The sequence below is a fragment of the Mastigoproctus giganteus genome, chromosome 13 (assembly GCF_048544385.1).
Source record: "Mastigoproctus giganteus isolate SK-2022 chromosome 13, ASM4854438v1, whole genome shotgun sequence".
NCBI lineage: Eukaryota > Metazoa > Arthropoda > Arachnida > Uropygi > Thelyphonidae > Mastigoproctus > Mastigoproctus giganteus.
The window spans coordinates 164,609,785-164,635,000 of NC_143587.1; the positions used below are offsets into that span (position 1 = coordinate 164,609,785).

General features: G+C 38.8%; 1 protein-coding gene across 4 annotated transcripts in view; it reads left to right on the forward strand.

Annotated features, from left to right (window-relative positions):
* The window catches only part of Oseg1 (intraflagellar transport protein Oseg1), a 540,669-nt gene that overhangs the window by 183,082 nt on the left and 332,371 nt on the right, over positions 1–25,216 (forward strand). For all 4 annotated transcript variants that reach the window (XM_090387737.1, XM_090387735.1, XM_090387736.1 and 1 more), the window contains one exon: positions 22,184–22,327. In XM_090387737.1, coding sequence (XP_090243863.1) covers positions 22,184–22,327 — 144 coding nt within the window. The remainder of the gene's footprint in view (positions 1–22,183; positions 22,328–25,216) is intronic.

The window sequence follows — 25,216 nt, forward strand, 5'->3', positions numbered from 1 at the left end:
AGCCGATGCGCCAACAACTACCAAATCAAAAAAAATCATCTCTGTGTGGTCACAATACATTCTGCTTGAATCTCCACCTTTGTTAAGTAGAACAGTGAACTGGATATGATATCCACAAGTAAAGAGGCTTTCCATCTGAATTTGGTGTGTGGAAAAAAAAAAAAAAATAGACTATCAGTTAATGGGGGGTGGCAGGTTCAAGGGATTGGTTTGTTTTATGTTTATCTCTCCACAACCGGTGAAATACCACCACTTTGCTTATTGGAAGCTTGAAGTGGTGAAATCCATGTTTAGTCTCTAGAGCAAAGTTTCCGCACCCCCCCCCCCCATACTTCTCCTTCAACCCATGCACAGTACTAAGTACTATAGGTTTTGATACCGTTAGTGTTTGGAGATTTCATAAAAAAAAAAAAAAAAAAAAAAAAAAACACACAAACTAGATTACATATTAATTCTCTTTAAAAGTACTGTAGTTGTGTCCTGAAGGGTTAATTAAGATTTCCATAAAATGACAAACCACAAATGATTGGGGATGGGTAAAGCAAATATAAGCAATGCTGGTGCATCACTTTTGTTTGCTTCTCCTTCAAAAGTAAATTGTTAATGATATGTATAATAAAATTTATATTTGAATTTTGTGAAATTTAATTTAATACCGAAATCCTTTTTGTAATAATCAAAAAATTTGAGTCACTGAAAAAACATGTGCTTGCCCTAGAAACAAATGTAATAGAGTTCGTCAGGGACTCAAGTATTTCGGATCCCAGAAAAGAATAGTCAAGTGCAGACTGCTCTGGTTGAAGGTGATCTAGTTTTATTGTTGGCGAAATGGGTAAAATTTTTTTGTAATAAAGATAGGTGGTCCAGGACCAGAGTGAGTTTGCCAGGAGCAACAATTGATGATGTTACTAACAGATTATCAAATTTTAAGAGAGGTAAAGAGAGAATCATTATTCATGTGCAGACTAACGATATTAAACATACACAATCTGACAATCTGTTGGAAAAATATAAAACGATGCTGAAAAAAAATGCCATGAGTTAGGTCAGAATGTGTACATGCCTGCATTTCTGCCCCGACATGATAGGAGGGATTATGTGCTCACAGCCTTGTGGATTAACTCAAGAATTGAGGAAATCTGCAAGGCTCTAGGGGGGGGGATTTTTTATCAGCATGGCTCCGCATTTGTAGGTAGGTAGAAAGAATATATTTTGTAGAGATGGTATACATTTGGACAGAGGTGGTGCATGGATTTTTTCCAGTATCATTGATACTGAACCCTTAGAGTATCATTGATACCTTAAGGGTTCAGGGCACTGCTAGTTGGGGAGAGAGAAGGATAATTTAGATCCGCATTTTGAACCACGAAACTATCGGTGTAAGGTATGCCATAATTGGTTTGGCCTCTATGCTACTTTTGTGAAACATATGGAAACTGAAAGTCACCAGTACCAGTGTCAACACTGTGGTCTTCTTTTTGTTCAGCCAGGACCTCGTCGCAACCACATTCAGAGTGTTCATCCAGAAATGGCAAATGTTTGTGAGATCTGTGGGACTAGGCTACAAAATTCTCAGTCTTTATGGAGTCACCTGTCTATGCATAGTATTGTACATGAATGCAGTAAGTGCCATCCTCGTTTCTTACAAAGAGAGCAACTAATGGCCCACATGGAAGTTCATGCTCCTCCAACTCCCTGCCCATGGGAAGGATGCAGTAGAAAGTTGGCCACCAAAGTTGGTCTCTATAACCACCTTAGGATGCATCGAGGGGAGACTGACTTCAAGTGTCAGGTGTGCAATAAAGGCTTTTTCAAAAAGAAGACGTTGGAAAGTCATATGAAAATTCATGAAGATAGACATAAAGGTTCCATAACACAGATTGTGAGTATGCTGGACAGCCAGGTTTTCCAGGATGACATACAAGATATTGTTCAACAAGAGCAGGAAATTGACAATAGTAATGTTGAATTGATTCGGCTCATTTGTGCTGGCTGCTTAAATGCATTTGAGTCAGAAGAACAATTTACAGCTCATATTTGTACTGGACAAGCTAATACTCATTCACAAGGTCAAGTTGTTGTTACAACTGGAACAACAGTATTAGGACAAGACCATCAAATTATAGTACAGACAGCTCCTCAAGGAACAGCAGATGAGATGGCTATTGACACAGCTCAACTTGTGAGTTCTGCACAACAGACATTAGCCAACTCAGTATCTGTATCTTCACAGGATCTTGCTGAACAGTTGGCAAGAGTTGTGGTTGAAGCAGCTGGTCCAGGCAGGGTTACAGTTTCCATAACTCCTAGTTCTCAAATGAATGTAGAAGGAATGTCAGTACCTGTTTTACATGATTCCTCCCAGCAGCATGAACTTACAAGTGAATGTGATAACAGTGGAGGATTAACGGCACATAACCTAACTGAAGTTGTTAGCTAAGAGCAGTTTCAGCATATACAGACTTCACATATATCAGACCAGACTTTGCCTGAACAAACAATTGTTATACAAGGATCTGCTGATCAGATTGTAGCACAAACGCCCACTGAACACACTATACTTATGCCAGGACAAAATGATCAAGCCATTATTATGGGAACAGAAGCAGATGCAACTAACAGTAATCTTGGCATTCAGCAAAATGATCCATTTTCAGTGGATGGTATTGTTCAACAAACAGCACCACAGGAATTTGTAACACAAATAGTTTCTATGACAACCGATCAAGATCCTGTTAATACAACGGTACATATGGGAACAGATGTGAGCGGTTCATCCCAACCTATAGAGATCAGGCAAGGAAATAGCATGGTTTCTATGGAAACTGAAGACTCTCAAGATCAAGTTCCAATTGTAATGATGGTAACAGATGAGCAGTGTGGTGATGGCCAGTCCATTCCTGTCGAACTCTCAGGAGATCAACAATATGCCAGTGCAGCAGTTTTAAATGTTCCAACATCAGATGGTAGACATCAAGTGTTGCTCATTCCTATTGGTGCAACAGAAGGGGGTAATACAGTTTTAACTCTTCCACGAGGAATCACTCTGACCTCAGAGGACTCTACAGGTGGTGACACCAGCATGGCAGTGGCATTAAATGCCCACACTTCTCAAGAAGGTGGTGAAGTTAGGCATACATATCTTACACTTCCTATCATGCCAGAGGGACAAGTGGGAGTGGGTGTTGAAAGTCTGTTACGGAGTGCCGGTGAAGTTACAGAAACACAAAGTGATACACTGACTATCTCTACATCTCCTGGAATCTGTCTCTCACAAGGAACAGTTGAAACAAATACATTGCCATCTGCCACCTAAATTAAATGAAGATTCTTACACAAAAGTGAGGTCCTACAAAAACTTCCTTTCCTACTTTTAGTATGAAACATGCTGCTCTTTTCTCCCCTTTCCCCTATGTGACAGCAGATTGTTTCAAGAAAAATATGCTCCAGCTTTCTCCTTTGTTGGGATTGCTGGTTGAGTTAAATCTGTACTTGTTATTTTTCCTGATGATATGTATTAGCAGATATAACAAAAGAAAGCAGTCAGGATATTAAGAAGTCAGAATTACTATTAATAATGGATTTTGTACTATTTAATCTGCAAACTAAAACATCCGAGACCTCTGTCATAGACAAGCTTATATATATCTTTTATATTTATAATGAGAGATGGATAAGAAAAATTAAAAATAGATGTTGAACTTCTTGGTACTGCTACATAATGTTGTAAATTTATCTGATGATATAGGTCGAAGTAATGCTCGCACTTATTTCATGAATTCTTGTTTGTTGCCACAACAGCCAGTGTTGATAAGATAAAGTGTTGGTTGCAATGTTTCTAACAAGAGGGAAGATAAAGCTTGAGATACAAACCTAAATAACTTCAAGGGGTGCATCAGGGTAGTAAATTATAAAAGATTACTTAGTCTCAAGCCCCCCCTCCATTTGCTCCAAAAGTTCATCCTTCTTCCGTGAATTTATTTAAGCTTATCACCTTCCAGATCACCAATGACAGATGGAAGGTTGTTTCAGCAATCAACTACCTGCTGGCTAAAGGCCTTATACACCTCAATCAGGCTTTATACGCCTCAATCAGATCATCTTGCAGGTGCCTAGTTTCCAGATGCTGCAATTTGCAGAACTTTAGCCTTTCCTGGTAAGAGAGGCCCCGGGTGCCAAGCGTATTTCGAGGCCAAGCGATATTCTTGCGATATATAGAGAGCTCTTGTAAAGTGATTGAAGTTATTTCCTTTTAAGTTCCTACATTTCTATCAACAGCTTTTCTTTAAAACTAGTTCTATACTTGAAAACCACTAGTTAGAACACAGAAAGGAAACACACCTTTCTTTTTCCTGTATTTCTTGTTCTATTAATCAACTAACACTTCATCCGCTTGGCCTCTGAGCGGCACTGCTCCTGCCTCCCTGTGGCGGGGCCGGTAATCTGGGGGAAAAATTATCCCCCAGGGCTAAAAGGAGCAACGATGGATAAAAATGAATATCCACCTCTAGAGCCTTCAAACTCAAGGCTAGATAAACCAAACGATGAAGACCTGAACCAACCAAAAAGGCCCCGAAGAGAAGTGCAGTGCAATGAAATGCCAAACTTTCTGGTGATACACTCTCTCTCCAACCAACCTGTCGGAAAATTATCACCATTTGTCATCCAAAGATTTCTGGAATCGATTGCTGGAACACCAAAAATGGTTAAACGACTGCAATCCGGAGACCTTTTAATTGAAACAGCCAACTCCAAACATTCCGAGTGGCTGCTCAAAACAATGACATTCGGTAGCCTGCCAGTATCTATTACTCCACACAACACCCTAAATTCCTCGAAAGGCGTTATAACCAAATGGGACCTACTTACAATATCAGAAGAGGAATTAGTTCAAGAACTGAGTAATCAAAAAGTAACCAACGCCAAACGCATAATGACTAAAAAAGATGGAAATCTCGTCCCAACTAGGTCAATCATTTTAACCTTCAGTACCCCAGATTTGCCATCCTCAGTAAAAGCTGGCTATTTAAACTGCCGAATTCGGGCTTATATTCCTAATCCCATTCATTGTTTTAAATGTCAAAAATATGGACATTCCCAACAAGCATGCAGAGGAGAAGCTATTTGTCCTATTTGTGGTTCCAAGGAACATACACAAGCAGACTGTTCAGCATCAAGTCCCATTTGCCCCAACTGCAAAGAAAGTCACTCAGCATTTTCAAAATCCTGTGAAATGTGGAAAACAGGGAAAAAAATTCAAAAATATAAAATTGAACACAAAGTCACATACCCTGAGGCACGCAGACAGGTTATGTTGACCATGCCCAGTCGTTCATATGCATCTCACACTAGAAGCTTTATTTCTACAGCAGTACAAACAGATGTATCAATACCCCCCCAGCACATCTATGGCTAATTGGGTTAAAAATACATTATCTAATTCAGGAAAAGACACACACCAAACTAAAACCAGTGAATCAACCAACACTCCAATCAGCATCCCAACTGATAATCGGACACTCTCGCATGAGGAAGAAAAATTAAAAACTACCAAAGACAACAAGAAACCTGAATCATCCACCAATAGTATGGAAGTAGACGTACACTCAGATCTTGAAGAACCCATACTAGAACTGCATGCAAATGACACTATGGATACTGGGCGCCCCAGCTTCCCAAAAAAAGACCGGAAAAAGTGCTCAAACAAAAAACAGTCTGATGAATCATCCTCAACTAAACCTAAATGAACCACAGTATCTTACAATGGAATTGCAGAGGTTTTCGTTGCAACACTGACGATATTAAATACCTAATTAGCCGATTTTCTGCAGCTGCCTTCTGTCTACAGGAAACTTACCTGACCTCACAAATTTCTCCTTCGATAAAGAACTATTGCCTTTATCGAAGAGATCGAAATACCGCTAATGCTGCCCATGGTGGTGTAGCAATCCTAGTAAACTCGAAGATCCCAACTAGGCATATCACACTCCAAACTGAAATTGAAGCTGTTGCTGTTCGCATAACTCTCCATAATGCAATAACACTTGTCTCAATCTACCTACCACCAAACCGTACTTACTCTTTAAAAGATCTTGAAGACCTCTTTATACAGATACCTCCACCTCTCTGTATATTAGGGGACTTTAACGGGCACCACCCATTATGGGGCTCTCCTAAATTGGATAGACGGGGCCGATTAATTGAAAGCTTTTTAGAGGCACTAAATTTCAGTATACTCAATACTGGTGCACCGACACACGTACAGCTCCCAGCAGGACACACTTCAGCAATAGATCTCTCGATTTGTTCACCAGTACTAGTCCCAACCATAGAGTGGTATGTAATAAATGATCCCATGGGCAGTGACCACTTCCCAATAGTATGCAACTTTCTGAAAGCAAAGACTCCTTCAATTCAACCCTGCAGAAAGTGGAAATTTGTCCGAGCAGACTGGGAAAAATTTCAATCATCAATCGACCTTGATGAGGAAAAAATCCGCCTCCAACATATTGATGATGTGACAGATTACATCACTTCGCATCTTCTAAATGTGGCTAAAAACACAATACCACTATCAAATCCCCTGGGCCGAAAGCATCATAATTACTGGTGGAATGACAAATGCACCGCAGCAAAGAGAGAAAAAAACAAAACCTGGAATTTGTTTCGGCGATGTCCGAGCACAGTCAATCTCATTAATTACAAGAAATTAAGGGCAAAAGCACGCTTCATACAAAAGCAAGCAAAGAAAGAATCCTGGATCCGTTTTGCCTCCAGTTTTCACAAAAATACTGATTCCAAAATAATATGGAAAAAAATTAGACAGCTGTCGGGTAAGTTTCCTACCATACCTTCTCCAATCCTCTCTTGGAATGGGAAAGATCTCTCTAATCCAGTAGATATAGCTAATGCTTTGGGCAATACTTTTGCCGAAATCTCAGCAGCAACAGCCTATCCTACCTCATTCCAAAGAATTAAAAACACTGAAGAAAAACATGCTATTCATTTTAAAACTGCCCGTCTTCTCCCATATAACAAACCTTTGCAATATTCTGAACTTTTACATGTCATTCAAACCACCCGCAATGGTGCTGCCGGGCCAGATGGGATTTATTATGTCATGCTACAACATCTTGATGACAAAGCTTTGCGCTGCCTCCTGATCTTTTACAATCGCATATTTTTAGAAAATGTTTTTCCAGCTACTTGGCATCACTCTACGGTTTTGGCTTTCCTGAAACCTGGAAAAGATCCATCCAATCCGAATAGCTATAGACCTATATCTCTCTCTCAAGCCGCCTCAGCAAAATTCTTGAGAAAATTATCCACAGAAGACTCGTCTGGATTATTGAGTCGGAACAGCTAATAAGCCATAATCAATATGGCTTTCGTCAAAACAGGTCATGCTTAGATCTTATGGTCAAGGCTGAATTTGCCATCCATAATGCTTTTGTCAAACATGAACATCTAGTAATGGTTTCAATAGACATAGAGAAGGCAAAGAGATGATACCACCTGGCGGTATGGTATACTTAATGATCTTTACCTTCTCGGACTACGAGGCAACCTTCCTATATTTGTTCAGAACTTCTGACATACTAGATCATTTCAAGTTCGATACCAACATGCCCTTTCCACAACTTTCATCCAGGAAGAAGGTGTTCCACAGGGATCAGTACTGAGTGCCACTCTTTTTGCTCTGAGAATAGATTCTATCACTAAGCAGCTTCCAAATACAGTTGAAACTTACCTTTATGCAGATGACCTTTCAGTCTCCTGTCATTCTCAAAACATGAAGTCTATTGAAAGACAGCTTCAGATATCACTTAATAAAATTCAACAATGGGTGAGCCTCAATGGCTATCGGCTCTCGCAGCAGAAAACAGTTGCCATCCACTTCTGTAGACAACGCAAACTTCATCCAGATCCTGAACTTCAAATTTCTAACGTATTTGTTCCAGTCACCAGCAACATCAGATTTCTTGGATTAATCCTTGACAACAAGTTAAATTTCCTAGATCATATTAAAAATGTACGGACCTCATGTCTAAAAAAGTTAAATATACTCAGAGCTTTATCTGCCCAAACGTGGGGTGCAGATCGTACCTCGCTTCTTCGTTTATACAGGGCATTAATCAGATATCATCTCGATTATGGTGCTCCAATCTATGATTCTGCCAGAAAGAGCGCATTACGCTGGCTTGATCCAATTCAGCACAGTGCTTTGAGAATTGCAATTGGTGCATTCAGAACATCGCCAGCACATAGTCTCTACATTGATGCTCACGAGCCCCCACTAACTTTACGCAGAAAAACATTGTTACTCAAATATGCTGTCAAGATACAAAGTTGTGTCTCTCACCCCGTTCAGTCATACCTTCTCAATCCACCGTTAGAAATCCTATACAGAAATAAACCTAGTATAGTAAAGCCAGCTGGTCTTCGCCTTCTTGAATTGGTGCAAGTTTGGAATATTTCCATCCATTCTGTAAAGCAGGTGGCAACTTATACTCAGCCACCGTGGGCTCCTTCTCCTCTTCCAACCTGTGACACTTACCTCTATCAATGGAGAAAGAATACTTTGCAAGCATCAAATGTCCACCAAATTCATGCAGTTCACACTCAAAGATATACTGATTTCTCCCCAATTTATACAGATGGCTCTAAATGTAATTCAAATGTTGGAGCAGCTGCAGTGTTTCCGAATACAACTGTATCAGTATCCCTTCCATCAGAATTTAGTATATTTTCTGCTGAATTATATGCAATTAAACTAGCTTTAGAAAATCTCTATTCTGACAGTTCCTTAAAATCAGTTATTTACACTGATTCCCTCAGCTCAATTATGTCGTTATGTAATTCCTCAGATAAAGTTCACCCTATTGTTGATGAAATCAGAAGCTTATTACTGCAAATTAAAGAACGCAACCAACTGGTCACTTTTTGCTGGATTCCAGCCCATTCCGGTATTTTAGGCAATGAACTGGCCGATAAAGCTGCAAAAAATCCAACTACTTTTTATTTAACCAATATCCCTGTTCCAGCATCAGATTATACACTAACCGTTCATGCTGCTTGCCTATCACAATGGACAGCACTCTGGCACTCTCAGACTAATAATAAACTCTTTCAGTTTAAACATGATCCGAAAATTTGGCACTCCAGTATCCGTACATCGAGACAAGAAGAAGTAGTCCTTTCAAGGGCAAGAATAGGACATACCCATCTGACCCACCTTCATTTACTCAGGAGATGATCCACCACAATATACACATTGTTCTAATAATTTGACTGTAAAACATATTCTTATTGGCTGCCCCTATTATAAACAGGGCAGAACTTCATCCTTGATCTCACTGGTTAATCTTCATAAACCAATAACTCTTGAAAATCTCATTGGTGATAAAGCAAATATTTCTGAATTTTTTGACTTTCTCAGGCAAACTGGGCTTTTCAATTATTTCTGATTTCAGATTTTCTTTTGATTTAGGGAAAACTCATGTTTTAATAAAATAAGTGAATAGGCACATTATAAGCCTTAGCAGCTTATGCGCCATTAAGCCTCCAGAACAACAACAACATCCTGGTAAGAGGACCACTTTGTTCCCCCTCACCAGATTTGTTGCCCTTCTCTGTACTCGTTCTAGCAACTCTACATCTGTCCTAAAACGAGGCCACCAGACCTTTGGTGTGACCTGACCATTGCTTTATACAATGGGGTAATCACCTTCTTATCCCTGCTGGCAAAATTCCTGTATATCATTGACAAGACCTTATGATCTGTTCTGGAAGTATGTCTGAACTGCTCAGAAAACTTCATATCTAACTGCACAAATACCACCGGGTCTTTTTCATTTTCTACTACACTGAGTGTAGTACCACATAGTTGGTACATTTCTCTGGGTTTATAGTATGCATATGCCGTACTTCGCATTTGTCAGTGTTAAATTTCAGTTATCACTTCTCAGCATATCTGCCCAAGTTTTCTAAGTCCTGTTGCAGTAGCATACAGGGATTGTCAACTTTTGTATCATCAACAAACCTTGATGATATATTTTCATCAATATCATTGATAAATATACAAAACAAAATTGAGCCCAACAGTGAATACTGGGGGACTTCACGGTGTCCATTGACTGCCACTTTATGTCTTCCCCAACTGAATCGTCCTTTTATTCATTGTAGCAACTTTCCCTTAATGCCATACTGCTCCAATTTGTACACTATTCTTCCATGTGCAACAGTATCAAAAACTTTCCTGAAATCCAATATATGATATCAAAATTATTTTTTGCATCCAGTTCCTTTGTATCCACATCATAGTATTCAATCAAATTGGTCAGACAAGACTTCCCCATTAACAAACCCATGCTGTGTCTGAATTATTACTGCAGTCTTGCCTAGATGATCCTGCAGTGCTTCGTTAACCAGCGACTCCTTTATTTTCCCCAGAACAAAGTTAAACTAAAAGGTGTGTAATTACTTGTGTCAGCCTTTGATAACCCTTTGTGCATATCTCCAGTCACGGGGACCTCACCTGAGCACAAGGATTATCTCATAATTATGGCTCAGTGTTTTCTTACTTCCTTTGCTGCCTCCTTTGATATAACTGGATAGACCCCATCTACCTAAGGTGCCTTTCCTATGTTTATCTTCAACAATTTTCTCCTCCACTTTGCTCTCAGTTATCACAAAATCATTTAGCTTCCTGTTAGAGTGTGATAGTCCTGCTTCTGTCCTGCACTGCAGAATTCTTCATGTAAATGTAGATGCAAAATACTCATTCAATTTGTCAGCTGTCTGAGCAGGATCATTGACAGTTGAACCATTGATATCAAGTGGACCAACCTGATTCATCCCGTTCCTTCTAGAGTTTATATGAGCAAAGAAGTCTTTGCATCCTTTGCCAATGATTTCTCATAATCTGCCTTCGCTTGCCTAACCTCCTTTTTCACTTAATTACAGACTAGCTTATATCTACCATAGGCTTCTGTGTTTCCTGATAATTCAAATGCATCCCATGCATTTTTATTCTCTGCTATGAGTCTCATTAGTTCATCTCATATCCATTTGGGCCTAAATCTTGAACAGTATTTCTTAGCTGGTTTGAAAAGTCCTTGTGGCTTCCAAGTTTAATTCCCTGAACTTCCCATTTAGAATTTGCTGTTGGTAACATCATCAGTTGGCCCACTGTATAGAATTTTAAAAATCTCTCAGACCACTGTCACCTTTATGAAAGCAAAAACCCTTCCGTTTACCACTAATGGTAGTTAAATCTTTAAGTAAATCCCACATCAGTAAACTAAGATCACTACCATCTAGTGGTTCCTTTATCTTTAAATTCTTAATTCATGAATAATCACTGCTGATAATCAGATCAAGAATATTACTCCCTCTGGTTGCCTCTAGAACTGCTGCTGTAGGAAACAATCATCCAATAAATCCACAAAAGTCTTGCTAGTATGCAAATGACCAACCAACAAGTTCCTGTCATTATCTGGGAAGTTAAAATCCCCCATTGTGAGAAATTCTGGTTTACTGGCCTACTCTATTTCTCTGTATAGTTGTTCATTGTACTCATCTGAGTCATTAGACTTATAAAAAAAACTCCTACCCTTGTTTTTGCTTTCCCAATGCTTATTTCACACTAAACTGACTCAACGTTGCTCTGTCCACCAATGTCAACTAGATGCACTGCCTTAGATTTTATTTATTTCTTAACTAACCGCATAACCCCTCCTCACCTCCTATCTTAACTATCCTTTCTGTCTGTACACATTGTATTTCTCAAATTCCAATTCTGCATTCCTTATATCTGTGTGATATCACGTCTCTGATATCCCAACAATATTCGCCTTTTATACCTTGACCAGCACTTTAAATTCATCAAATTTATTTACTATACTTCCAGCATTTGTGTATATGCAAGTATACATACACTTGTTCTTACACTTAGTTACCCTAACACAGCCCATGTATTTACTTTTTCTATGATGAATCCTCAGTCACCGAAATCACCAGTATCTTGCTTTTCAGACTACTGCTCATTCTAATGGAAGCAGTGCAAGAATCACTTTCACCTCTGCCTGTGGCTACTATTAATGTATAAATCTGTGAATCTTCCCCCCCCCCCCAAGCTAGCAGTTTTCTGATCAACTTAACATTGCCTCGATAGCAGCAGATATTCTTGCACCTTTTCTATATAAGTGTATCCCATCCCTGTAGAAGCAATCTCTCCTGTTAACAAGCACAGACCATGCTGAGATAAATTCTACCCCACGAGCTTTGTGTTCAATCTCTCTAGGACCTAATTGATTGGCAAGACTCCCATCAGGTACTCCCTCTTATCATGTCTGGGTAGGATTGCAGACACTTTCAAATTTAACTCGCAACTTTTTTTTCAACATTGTCCTGAACTTGTTAAGTAAGTTTGCAGATATTGTAGCAATTAAAGTTAAAGGCATGGTTTTTAAATTCAGAAGAGGGGACCTTGAAAGTTTAAGATGCCATATGGCATCTGTTAATTGGATGGATTGCAGAGTGAAGGCAAATACACTTGAATTTACACAAATACCTTTAAAGCAAAAATCACACTAGGCATGAATGTCTACATACTCTGAACTTTGAAGAAGCAATAATGGAGGGTACAGATAATGATTTTCTGGTTAGACTTAAGTTTTACTTTTTCTGTTTATGTTTTTTTTTTTTTTTTTTTTTGTTAATTGTTGGCGCATTGGCTTCTATACTATAATAATTAATGATAGACACCAGCCAGGAATTAAACTAAAAATTTACTATACAATGAAATAATATACAATGAAATATGATGCAAATAAAATAAAACACTGATTAAATTATAGTTAAAATATAGTTAAAAACAATAAAATTAATTAAAATAAACTAGGTTAAAAGCGATAAAACATACAATCTGGAGCTTTCGGAGAACTGCCGTCTCCTTCTTCAGCATACTACCAGTGCTACAACACATCCTTAAGTAGCCGGTCCATGGCACTCATGCACGTGATCATCAGACACATGATCTACATTCTCCATGCGCGTATCGGAAATGGAAGTGGCTCGGGAGCGTGTCAAACAGAAACGGTCATCCCTTCTGAGGACAACTGCCTCAAACAGGGGGTGTAAACGGATCCCCCTGTCCCTATTAATAGTATTGTGACTGGATGAACCGATTCGCAAGCTCTCGAGCCACTTGCGTTCCCAAAATCCATGGGCGCGGTCGGTAATGACCGCGTCTTCAGGGGAGATCCGATGCTGCTTTTCCCAGAAATGCTCTGCCACAGCAGACCTCGCATAGTTAGCAGTCTTGATAGCGGTCGTGTGTTCCCCCAGACGGTCCTTTAAACGTCGGCCCGTTTCCCCCACATAACACTCCTCACAATCCGGGCACTTAATCTCGTAGACCACATTGCTAGTATGGTCCTGGGCTACGGGATCTTTAACTTGGGATATCACTGTGTGCAACCTCCGACCCGGAAGTTGCACACAGCGAGTCTGGCACTCCCGCAATGCCCGTACAATACGTTCTGAAAGGCCCGGATAGTAAGGAATGTATGCAGTAGCCACAGGGGCAGGCCACTCCCTACGATTGGACTCAACCCTATGAATATATTTGTCCAAGACCCTCTGGGGGTATCCACATTTCCTGAGGTCTGCCGTGACTTTGCAAATTTCTATTTCCTTTTCTTCAGGGGTACTACAGTGGGTCCCCACCCTATTCAACAATGCCCTGGCTACACTGTTCTTATGATGACAAGCCTGTGCTGAGCTATAATGAACAAATTGGCCACGGCACATAGGCTTTCTATAGATCGTTGTTTTTAATCTAGATCCATCTCTGCTCACCAAGACATCCAGAAACGGGAGGGACCCAGCTTCTTCCACCTCCGAGGTAAATTGTATAAATGTGGAAAAGCTGTTGAGCATATTGAGCACCTCATAAGGTGCTCAATATGCTCCTCAGTAGCTCAATAGCACCTCATAAGGTGCTCAATATGCTCAACAGCTTTTCCACATTTATACAATTTACCTCGGAGGTGGAAGAAGCTGGGTCCCTCCCGTTTCTGGATGTCTTGGTGAGCAGAGATGGATCTAGATTAAAAACAACGATCTATAGAAAGCCTATGTGCCGTGGCCAATTTGTTCATTATAGCTCAGCACAGGCTTGTCATCATAAGAACAGTGTAGCCAGGGCATTGTTGAATAGGGTGGGGACCCACTGTAGTACCCCTGAAGAAAAGGAAATAGAAATTTGCAAAGTCACGGCAGACCTCAGGAAATGTGGATACCCCCAGAGGGTCTTGGACAAATATATTCATAGGGTTGAGTCCAATCGTAGGGAGTGGCCTGCCCCTGTGGCTACTGCATACATTCCTTACTATCCGGGCCTTTCAGAACGTATTGTACGGGCATTGCGGGAGTGCCAGACTCGCTGTGTGCAACTTCCGGGTCGGAGGTTGCACACAGTGATATCCCAAGTTAAAGATCCCGTAGCCCAGGACCATACTAGCAATGTGGTCTACGAGATTAAGTGCCCGGATTGTGAGGAGTGTTATGTGGGGGAAACGGGCCGACGTTTAAAGGACCGTCTGGGGGAACACACGACCGCTATCAAGACTGCTAACTATGCGAGGTCTGCTGTGGCAGAGCATTTCTGGGAAAAGCAGCATCGGATCTCCCCTGAAGACGCGGTCATTACCGACCGCGCCCATGGATTTTGGGAACGCAAGTGGCTCGAGAGCTTGCGAATCGGTTCATCCAGTCACAATACTATTAATAGGGACAGGGGGATCCGTTTACACCCCCTGTTTGAGGCAGTTGTCCTCAGAAGGGATGACCGTTTCTGTTTGACACGCTCCCGAGCCACTTCCATTTCCGATACGCGCATGGAGAATGTAGATCATGTGTCTGATGATCACGTGCATGAGTGCCATGGACCGGCTACTTAAGGATGTGTTGTAGCACTGGTAGTATGCTGAAGAAGGAGACGGCAGTTCTCCGAAAGCTCCAGATTGTATGTTTTATCGCTTTTAACCTAGTTTATTTTAATTAATTTTATTGTTTTTAACTATATTTTAACTATAATTTAATCAGTGTTTTATTTTATTTGCATCATATTTCATTGTATATTATTTCATTGTATAGTAAATTTTTAGTTTAATTCCTGGCTGGTGTCTATCATTAATTATTATAGTATGGAAATTCCCAGCCCCATAGGCCTGTTTCAAGGCATTGGCTTCTGTGGCCATAGCGCACCTCCCAAAGGTTTTGCATTTTTACTCTGATCCAAGCCTGAGGCGGAATTCGAACCCGCAACCTTTGGGTTGCCAGGCAGGCACTTTACCCACCTGGCTAGCCCAGTTGGCTGTTTAGGTTGTACAGAGGGAGTGTTATGGTTCGGTGCAGAACTGAAGAGGGCAGTTCTACAAATCACGACTTTATAAAATTTGCTGCTTGTTCAGTTTTTGTGGACCTGTCTGGAACAATGTGATAAAGCCAAAAGGGATGCCTTTGTGTATGTTTGGTGCAAAGAGTATGAGGGAATGAAGCACAAATTCAGCATCTGATGGATGTGTATGAGAGTTTGGAAAATAGGATGATGCCCTCAAAGGAATTAACATGGAGAGCCCATCAATTCTGATACTAAATTATCACTTGCAACAAATGAAATGAATATTGATCACGATTATATATATGGATTTTCTAACGTAGCTATTGTCAGTGATGCTCAAGAGGTGAGTGACTCTTTTGTCAAGGAAGCAGGAAATATGTTGGGTAAAAAGGATAGGTGGAATAGAGCCAATGTGTGTGTGTCTGCAAGGAGGAAAATTGATGATGATGAACATTTATCTTTAAGAGCTTAAAAGGTGATAATTATTGTACAGATTGGCACTAATGATATTAAAAATACATGATCTGAGGATTTGCATAACAGTTATAGGGCAATGTTCAGATAAAGTTGTGAGTTAGGATTAAATATAAAAGCTTTTGCAATTCTAGTCAGCATTATAGGAAGAGCTGATTGTTAGCAAGCCTTGTCAATTAATTCAGCCCTGCAGAGACAGTACAAAACTTATTGGCATTAGCATTGGTAGAGGCATATTATGCAAGAAAGCAAGCTTATTCAACATCAGCCAAAAAAAAAAAAAAAAAAAAAAAAAAAAAACACACACCACTCCCATTTCACCTCTCCGTTCACTCGAAATACCTGTCCAGTTGAGCCTTAAATTTGTTTAGGCTATCAACTTCAACAACAAGTGATGGAAGTCGGTTCCACCAACCAACCACCCACTGGCCAAAGGCAAATTTCCGCACATCTATCCAACATCCGTCCTTCCTCAATTTGAATTTATGCCCTCTGAGCTGATTATTCTGAACAAGATGAAGAATCCCATTGGCATTGAGCATGCTCAAACTATTCAAAGCCTTATACACCTCTATCAGATCACCTCGCCGGTGCCTAGTCTCCAGACTCTGTAATTTGCAAAACTTAAGCCTTTCTTCATAAGAGCAATCCTTTGTTCCATTCACTAATCTTGTTGCCCTTCTCTGTACCCGTTCCAGCAGCTCTACATCCTTCTTGAAATGAGGCCTCCAGACCTGTATACAGTACTCAAGATGTGGCCTAACCATTGCCTTATACAAGGGAATAATCACCTCCTTATCCCTGCTAGAAAAATTCCTGTATATCATTGACAAGACACCATGAGCTACTCTTGCAGCTCGTCTGCACTGCTCAGAGAACTTCATATCTGCCTGCACAATTACCCCCAGGTCCTTTTCATTCTCCACCACTGTCAGGGTAGTACCGCAGAGTTGATACGTTGCTCTGGGGTTACTGTTTCCCATATGTAGTACTTTACATTTGTCAATGTTGAACTTCATTTGCCACCTCTCAGCCCATCTGTTCAACCTTTCCAGATCCTGTTGCAGCAGCATAGCGTCAGTGGTGTCCTTAACAACCCTGCCAACCTTTGTATCATCTGCAAACTTGGACATTAAACTTGATATCCCATTATCAATATCATTCATAAACAACGAAAACAACAACGGACCCAACACTGAACCCTGAGGAACTCCACTAATAACATTAGTCCACGTTGAGCAGTGTCCATTGATTACCACTCTCTGTCTTTTGCCACTCAACCATCCCCTTATCCAATTGGAGCAGTGTGGCATTGGAGGCAATTTGCCTCCAATGCCACACTGCTCCAATTTGTGCAGCAGTCTTCCATGTGCAACAGTATCAAAAGCCTTTCTAAGATCCAAATATATAATATCAAAGTTATTCTCTGCATCCAGTTCTTTTGTGACTACATCATAGTATCCAATCAAATTGGTCAGGCAAGACCTGCCCTTAACAAAACCATGCTGCGTCTGAGCTATAACTGAATTCTTGTCTAGATGATCCTGCAGTGCTTCTTTAACCAGTGCCTCCATTAATTTACCTGGAACAGAAGTTAAACTAACAGGTCTATAATTACTTGTGTCAGCCTTTGATCCTCCTTTGTGAATTGGGGTTATATTTGCATATCTCCAGTCTACGGGTACCTCCCCTGAGTCCAAAGAAGCTCTCATAATTATGGCTAGGGGTTTGCTTACTTCCTTTGCTGCCTCCTTTAATATAACTGGATAGATCCCATCCACCCCAGGTGCCTTTTTTATGTTTATCCTCAACAACCTCTCCTCCACTTTACTCTCAGTTATTACAAAATCATCCAGCTCACTGCCAATGTTTAGTTTACCTACATCATTCTCCTTCCTGAATAACTCCTCATGCGTGAATGTAGATGCAAAATACTCGTTTAGATTGTTAGCCACCTGAGCAGGATCCTCAACTGTTGAACCATCAATATCCAGTGGACCAATCTGATTCATCCCTTTCCTTCTTGAGTTTAAATAGGTAAAGAACTCTTTTCTGTTTTTCTTTGCATCCTTTGCCAAGGATTTTTCATAGTCTGCCTTTGCCTGCCTAATCTCCTTTGTGACTTGGTTACAGACCAACTTATATCTATCATAGGCTTCCATTTCACCCATTAATTTGTATGTATCCCATGCATTTTTCTTCTCTGCCACATGTCTCATTAGTTAATCTGAGAACCATTTAGGCCTAAACCTTGAACAATATTTCTTAGTTGATATGTAAAGCCTGGTAGCCTCCAAGATTAGTTCGCCTCCAAGATTAGTTCCTTGAATGCTTCCCATTTTGAGTTTGCTGTTGGTAACATCATCAGTTGGTCCCAATGTATAGAATTTAAATACTGTCTCAGACCATCATAGTCGCCTTTACGAAAACAAAAACCCTTCCCTTTACCTCTGATGGTAGTTACCTCCTTGAGTAAATCCCACTTCAACACACTGTGATCACTGCCACCTAGTGGTTCATTTATCTGCAGATTCTTAATGCATGAAGAATCACTACTGATAATCAGATCAAGAGTATTGCTCCCTCTTGTTGCCTCACGAACATGCTGATGTAGAAAACAATCATCCAATAAATCCACAAAAGGCTTGCTAGTGTGCGAGTGACCAACCCACAAATTCCAGTCAATATCTTGGAAATTAAATCCCCCATTATAAGACTCTCTGATTTACTGGCCCACTCTATTTCTCTGTACAATATCTTACTATACTCATCAGAGTCATTAGGCCTATAGCACACTCCTACTCTCAATTTTGATTTCCCTATGCTTATGTCACACCAAACTGACTCGACACTGCCCTATCCAGTGATGTCGACTGGCTTCACTTCCTTGGACTTTGTGTTTCTTAACTAATAGCATAACCCCTCCTCCCCTCCTGTCCTGTCTATCCTTTCTATACACATTGTATTCCCCAAATTCCAGTTCCGCATTCCTTATATCTGTGTGACACCACGTCTCTGATATCCCAACAATATCTGCCTTTGATGTTTTGAGCAATACCTCAAATTCATCAAATTTATTTACCAAACTCCTAGCATTGGTGTACATGCAGGTATACATGCACCTGTTTCTATTCTTGGCTACCCTAACACAACCCATGTGTTTACTTGTACCGCAATGACTCCCAGAAGTCTCTGAAATATCCTGCCTCTTGTTTTTCAGGCTTCTGCTCATTTCAATAGAAGCAGTGCAAGAATCACTTCCACCTCTGCCAGTGGCTACTGTTAATCTATTAGTCCTTGTATTCCCCCCAACTAGCAGTTTTCCGACCCACCTAACTCTGCCTCGACAGCATCAGCAAAAATTTTTGCACCCTTTCTATTTAAGTGTATCCCATCCCTGTAGAAGCAATCTCTCCTGTTAACAAGTACAGTCCAGGCTGAAAAAAATTCTACCCCTTGAGCCTTGCACAATCCCTCCAGGGCCGAATTGATCGAGAAGGCTCTCATCACATACTCCCTCCTATCGTGTCTGGGCAGAATTGCAGACACTTTCAAATTCAACCCTAATTCACGGCTTTTTTTCAACAGTGACCTGTACTTGCTAAGTAATTCCGCCGGTCTCCTACTCTTAATATCATTAGTGCCAACGTGTACAACTATATCATCTTTTGTGCCCTTAAAATATCACCTAATAAAATACCGCCTATATCACCTTTTGTGCCCTTATGGATTAGATTTTTTCTTAGGTAGGTCAGTGCTTGTTAACAGGAGAGACTCTTTTTACAGGGATGGAATACACTTAAATAGAAGAGGTGCAAGCATATTTGTTGATGCTGTTGAGGCAGTGTTAGGTGGGCCAAAATCCTGATGGTGTGTGGAATACACAGACTAATGGTTTAACAGTGGAAGCAATACAAAATAGAAGCTCTTGTATTGCTTCTATCGGAACAGGCAACATCCAGGAAAACAAGGTGTGGTGATTGCAAGAGTTGCTAGCAGTCCTTATGGGAAAAGCAGTGACATGGGATGTGAAGTGTTAAGGTTACTAGGAGCAAAAAAAGTTGCACATATACTTGTATGTACAGTAATGCTGGAGTATAGTAAATAAATTTGTGGAATTTGAATTATTGGTTAGGCCTTCAAAAATGAATATTTGTAAGGAATATTTCTGGAATATGTTATCATATTCGAGAAATATGGTTAACACTCAGATATAGGGGATGTGGAATTTGAATATGGAGAGTACAAATTTTACAGTACTTTTACAAATTTTAAAGAATAAATAGGACATGGTGGTGTGGGAAGGAGTAGTTATTCTATTGGTTAAGAAGTGCATAGACTCTAATATAGTGTGTCTAGTTGACACACTTAGACAGTGTAGTATAGATTCAGTTTGGTGTGTCATAATAGCACTGAAGAAACAAAAATGAGGCTGGTGGTATGTTAGAGGCCAAATGAATGTGATGAGTATAATGACAAGCTAATATAGACAAATAATGTGGGCTAGTAAATCAGAATGTCTTATCACATATTTCTGATATCTGTATTGAGGGACAACAGAAATATGGTGACACTCAGATGTTGGGAATGTGGAATTTAAATATGGAGAGTATGAAATTTATAGAAAGGACAAACAGGTCATGAAGGGAGAGGAGAGTTATGCATCTTGGTTAAGATATACATGGACTCTAAGTCATCCAGTTCACCTAAGTGCATTTGGTAGACAGTGTAATGTAGATTCACTTGGTGTGACATAATAGCACTGGGAAAAATAAAAACAAGGCTGGGGGAATGCTAGAGACCAAATGAATGCCATGAGTTAATGAAAAGCAATAAAGGCAAATAGAGTGGGCCAGTAAATCAGAATATTTTATAATGGAGGATTTAACATTCCATATATTGATTGGAATTTGTGATTAGCATTATGCTAATGTTTATTTGAGGTGTCAAGAATTTTATTTTCTGCACCAGCTGAATACTCACTTTGAATTGCTGCAGTGTAAACCAAAATGGTCGTAAATTTCTAATGCCTATAACTGAGTAATTGCCCAACCAATAAGCATACTGATATATCTTTTTTTTTCTCTCACAGAAGAAACATTTTCATCAAGTTCGGGATGCCTGCTATGTTTGTGCCCTCTGAAAGCTACCAGAATGCATAATAATATATGAACTTACCAAGGAAGATTCTAGTGATATTCACTATGACATAAATGGAAAATTTAATCAAATGCATGTTACTTGTTGTATATGGAACTGAGCTGCTGTTAACAGTTTATCATATTAACATATTATCATATTATCATATGAAATACTGTTAATGCTATTAACAGTATTTCATATCTTTCAAATGTTGTCTTGAATATTGAATACTGGAAAAATAAACTGAATGTCATGTACTAATGCCTGATAACCCTTGGACTATCAAAATACAAATCTCTTGAAAATATTTTTGAATTAGAATGCTGCTCTGCTATTTTCGATTATTTCTAAGTGCTGTAAAGTAGTTAGAACAACTCAGAACATTGAGTGGTCCTAAAAATCATGTATTATGCATTTCCTTTAAGACTCCACCAGTAACACTGATTTTAATTGAGTTCACATAAGTGAACTCAATTAAACAAGAGATGATGCTTTAGTTTCGAATAAACTGAGTGAACTCAGTTTATTCGAAACTAAAGCATCATCTCTTGTTGATAGCAACAAACTATGTACCTGCACTAGATGTAGACAGTCCAGTGAAATCACCCCTCCCCCCTTTCAAACTGCCAATAAGCTTACCTCAACTTTAAAAGGAGAAAAAAATGCTGTTTATGCTTGGGGAAAATATGGTATATGCAATAATTTGGGAATGAGAAAGTAATATGGTAATTTTAAAATTAGTATATGAACTATTCCCGCAATTAATTGTGATAAAAGTGAACTAAGCATTTTATGTGACTACAGAGAAAGTGCTTAAACTTTTTTTTATGTAGTTGTAGTCACTGGCAAACAGTTCACAAGAATGGGTAAAGGCCATGAATTTCTCATTGTGAAATGCTTACCTGATATTGCTTTGATCATATATAAGTTCTTACCCAATAAACTTAATTTTTAGCTATATAAATTTGATATATGAAGCTATTATAACCTAAAAAAGATTTCTGTTAAAATTTTTATGAGATGAAAATTAAGTGAACAGCAATTATCATTTAATACAAAGATTTGCCCTTTAATACTTTTCTGAATTATGAATTTGTTTGCTTTGTTCAAAATTTTAAACCTTGATTTCTTTATTCATGTTTTATTTTTAATTTTCAGGTGCAGCTACCAGAACGCATCATAATATACGAACTTACCAAGGGTGATTCCAGTGATATGCACTACCGTGTAAAGGAAAAAATTAATCAAAAGGTGGAATGCACATTACTTGTTGTATGTACTCACCATATTGTGTTGTGCCAGGTGAGATTTTAGAAATTTCTTCTTTACAGCATTGATGCTAATCAAGTGTAATTACAGTGTTTTTCAAGTATTTCAAAGTCATGACCGATATTCAGTAACCAGTTACATAGCTGCCAACTCGAATTTATGACAGAGAATCTGTCTTTTTAACTCAGTTTAACCTTTCACTGTCTCACCATCATACCAAAATTGGTACCGTAGTATTTTTCTGTCTTCGTGAAAAACACTGTTTCTTCATGTTTTTATTTTCACAAAAAAATCCAGTAAAACTGCATTTTTAAAAATATTCACAGGATTTTTTTTCTTAATTTCATTAAAGAATATGGCTGTAATAAACATCTCAGAATAGTTTGCTGTAATTTTTCAGTTAGCTGTAAAAGTGGGGAGATGGAAACAAGACAAACTTTATTTTCATTTCCAATAGCAACACATGCTTTACAACCAAGGAAATACTCTTTAAATTTAAAAAGCAATAAAGATTAAAAAAAGAAATTAAAGTTTATTAAGAACTAATTTAATTAAAGATTTTTTTTTTCCCTCAAAGAAAATAAATTACATGTTTTCAGTTCCTAACTCTCATTGCTATAGTCTATCAATGTGAACCAGAGTGTTGCCCTTTCCTTTCAATAAATTAATAAAGGCTGCCTTCCTTGTCAATAAAATTATGAACGATCAGTGAGAGACAAGTACAGAGACCATACGTCATGAATTGCACAAAAGGTTGACAAGGTAAAACTTTAAATACAGTAAAAAAGTGTTAGTGCAAGTTTACATGTTGTATTGTCGAGGTAATTTGTATGCTGATATGATGTACCAAAGTGTTGTAACTTCAAATATTTAATTTAATGTACTCATAGCAAAAGCTGTATAACTTTATGAATAAATTTGGTAAATTGCAGACTTAGTTTGCCAGCTAACTTTTTGTTGTGAATTCGTAAGCCCAAATTCTGTTTGCTTATGGCAGTCGAAAGTCTCCCAACTCCAAACTTCAAATAGTTGGAAAGTTGAGAACTGAATTTTTGGAAATGTTAAGTTAAACATAATTTTATTAGAGCACAATTTCACCATACAATATCTCTATTCAAAGAAAATTGAAAAAAATCAATTTTGCAATAATAATAAAAAAAAAAAAAAAAGTTTCCAGTAATTCTCAGTTTCATTGAAGGTGAAGAAATAATTATTTTGTAGATCAGTTCTTTCAATTTAAATCTAAAAACCAAGCAGATGCTATTAAGAATGCTATTAACATGGTCTTCTAAACAAGCTTCCATCTTATGCTTGCCAGCTGTTTTTTGTAGTTCATTATCCAGTTTTCTCTCTGATCGCTCACTGAGGGCGATGGTAGATGGCTCTCTGGCTTCTAACTTCTCCAGTAATGCTGATGTCCCCCAAGGTTCAGTTCTTTCCCCCACTCTTTTCCTCTTGTATATTAATGAACATCTTCCATTGACTGGAAATCCTATCCATAGTTTTGCTGATGATAGCACATTGCATTCCACTTTCCAGTTTGAGAAACCTTGTCCTGCTCAATCAGCTTCAACTTCTCGAATATCCACTACCAATTCCTTAAATGCCAATCTCCAGGTCATTCTCCAGTGCAAAGACAACTTAGTTGACTTCAATCCTTCTAAAACTCAGTCTTGTCTTATATCTCGCAAAAAAGGATTCTTCTGCTCCTATGCTTATCTTTGGTGACACTGATTTCTAGGCAAGATGATATCTCTCTTGGGGATTACTCTGACTTCTAATCTCTCTTGGCACAAGCACATTACAAATATTGCTTCCTCTGCATCTTAAAAACTTGGTTTTCTCTTTCACTCTCGGCATTACTTTTCTTCCAAACAGCTGTTCACTCCGTACAAATCGCAAATCCGCCCTACCATGGAATATTGTTCCCACATCTGGGGCGGTGCCCCCAAAACCTCTCTCAGGCTTCATTCAGAAGAGGGCAGTTAGGTTAATTAATGACTCATCTCTAACAGATTCTCTCCACTCGCTGTCTCATAGACGTACTTGTACTGTTTCTGCTGCAAGCCTTTTCTACAGATACTTCCATGGGCACTTTGGCTTCTATAATTCCAGCTCTCTCTCTATCAAAACAGGCCAAACCTGTGCTGTCACCAGCCAACATCCATTTACTGTCCAACTTCAAACTCACAGAACCAACTTTTCATCTTCCTTGTTTATTCATTCAATGCCGTTTTCTGGAACAACTTTCCATTGTACATATTTCCTGAAAATTATAGTCTTCAGAAGTTCAAGTCTAATGTCAACAAATATCTTGTTTCATCCTCTCATGTTTGCAGTTTTCATAAAAAAAAAAAAAAAAAGAAAGAAAGAAAGAATTGATTTACAAGGATCTGGTGAGTGCACAAGGAAGCATGAAATATAACAAGTTATCCCAAGTCATTCTTGGCATTTTAATAATTCTTCATAGCAGTTCTGAGTGCCAGAGACTATTCAGACTATTCACTTTTGGTACATTACAGTCAAGTCTGAACAGCAATGCCATTGTTATAAATAAAATATTGATCCAATATTTCTGATGAGGTGCAAAGTCTGCACCTCATCAGAAATATTGGATCAATATTTTATGATAAGGATAAGGATATATGAATATTTTCATATATCCTTATGATAAGGATATATGATAAGGATATATGAATATTTTCTGATGAGGTGCAGACTTTGCACCTCATCAGAAAATATTGTAAACTTCTACAGTATAATCTCCTACAACAGAAATGCACAGACAGAAAAATGTTAAGTAAGCTAATGTTTAAAAGCATACTGTACTGGTAAACAATCTAATGCCTATTTTTTTTTAAATTTTTATACATACATATATCCTTATAATTCAACAGCAAACAAATAAATTCAAATTTGTTC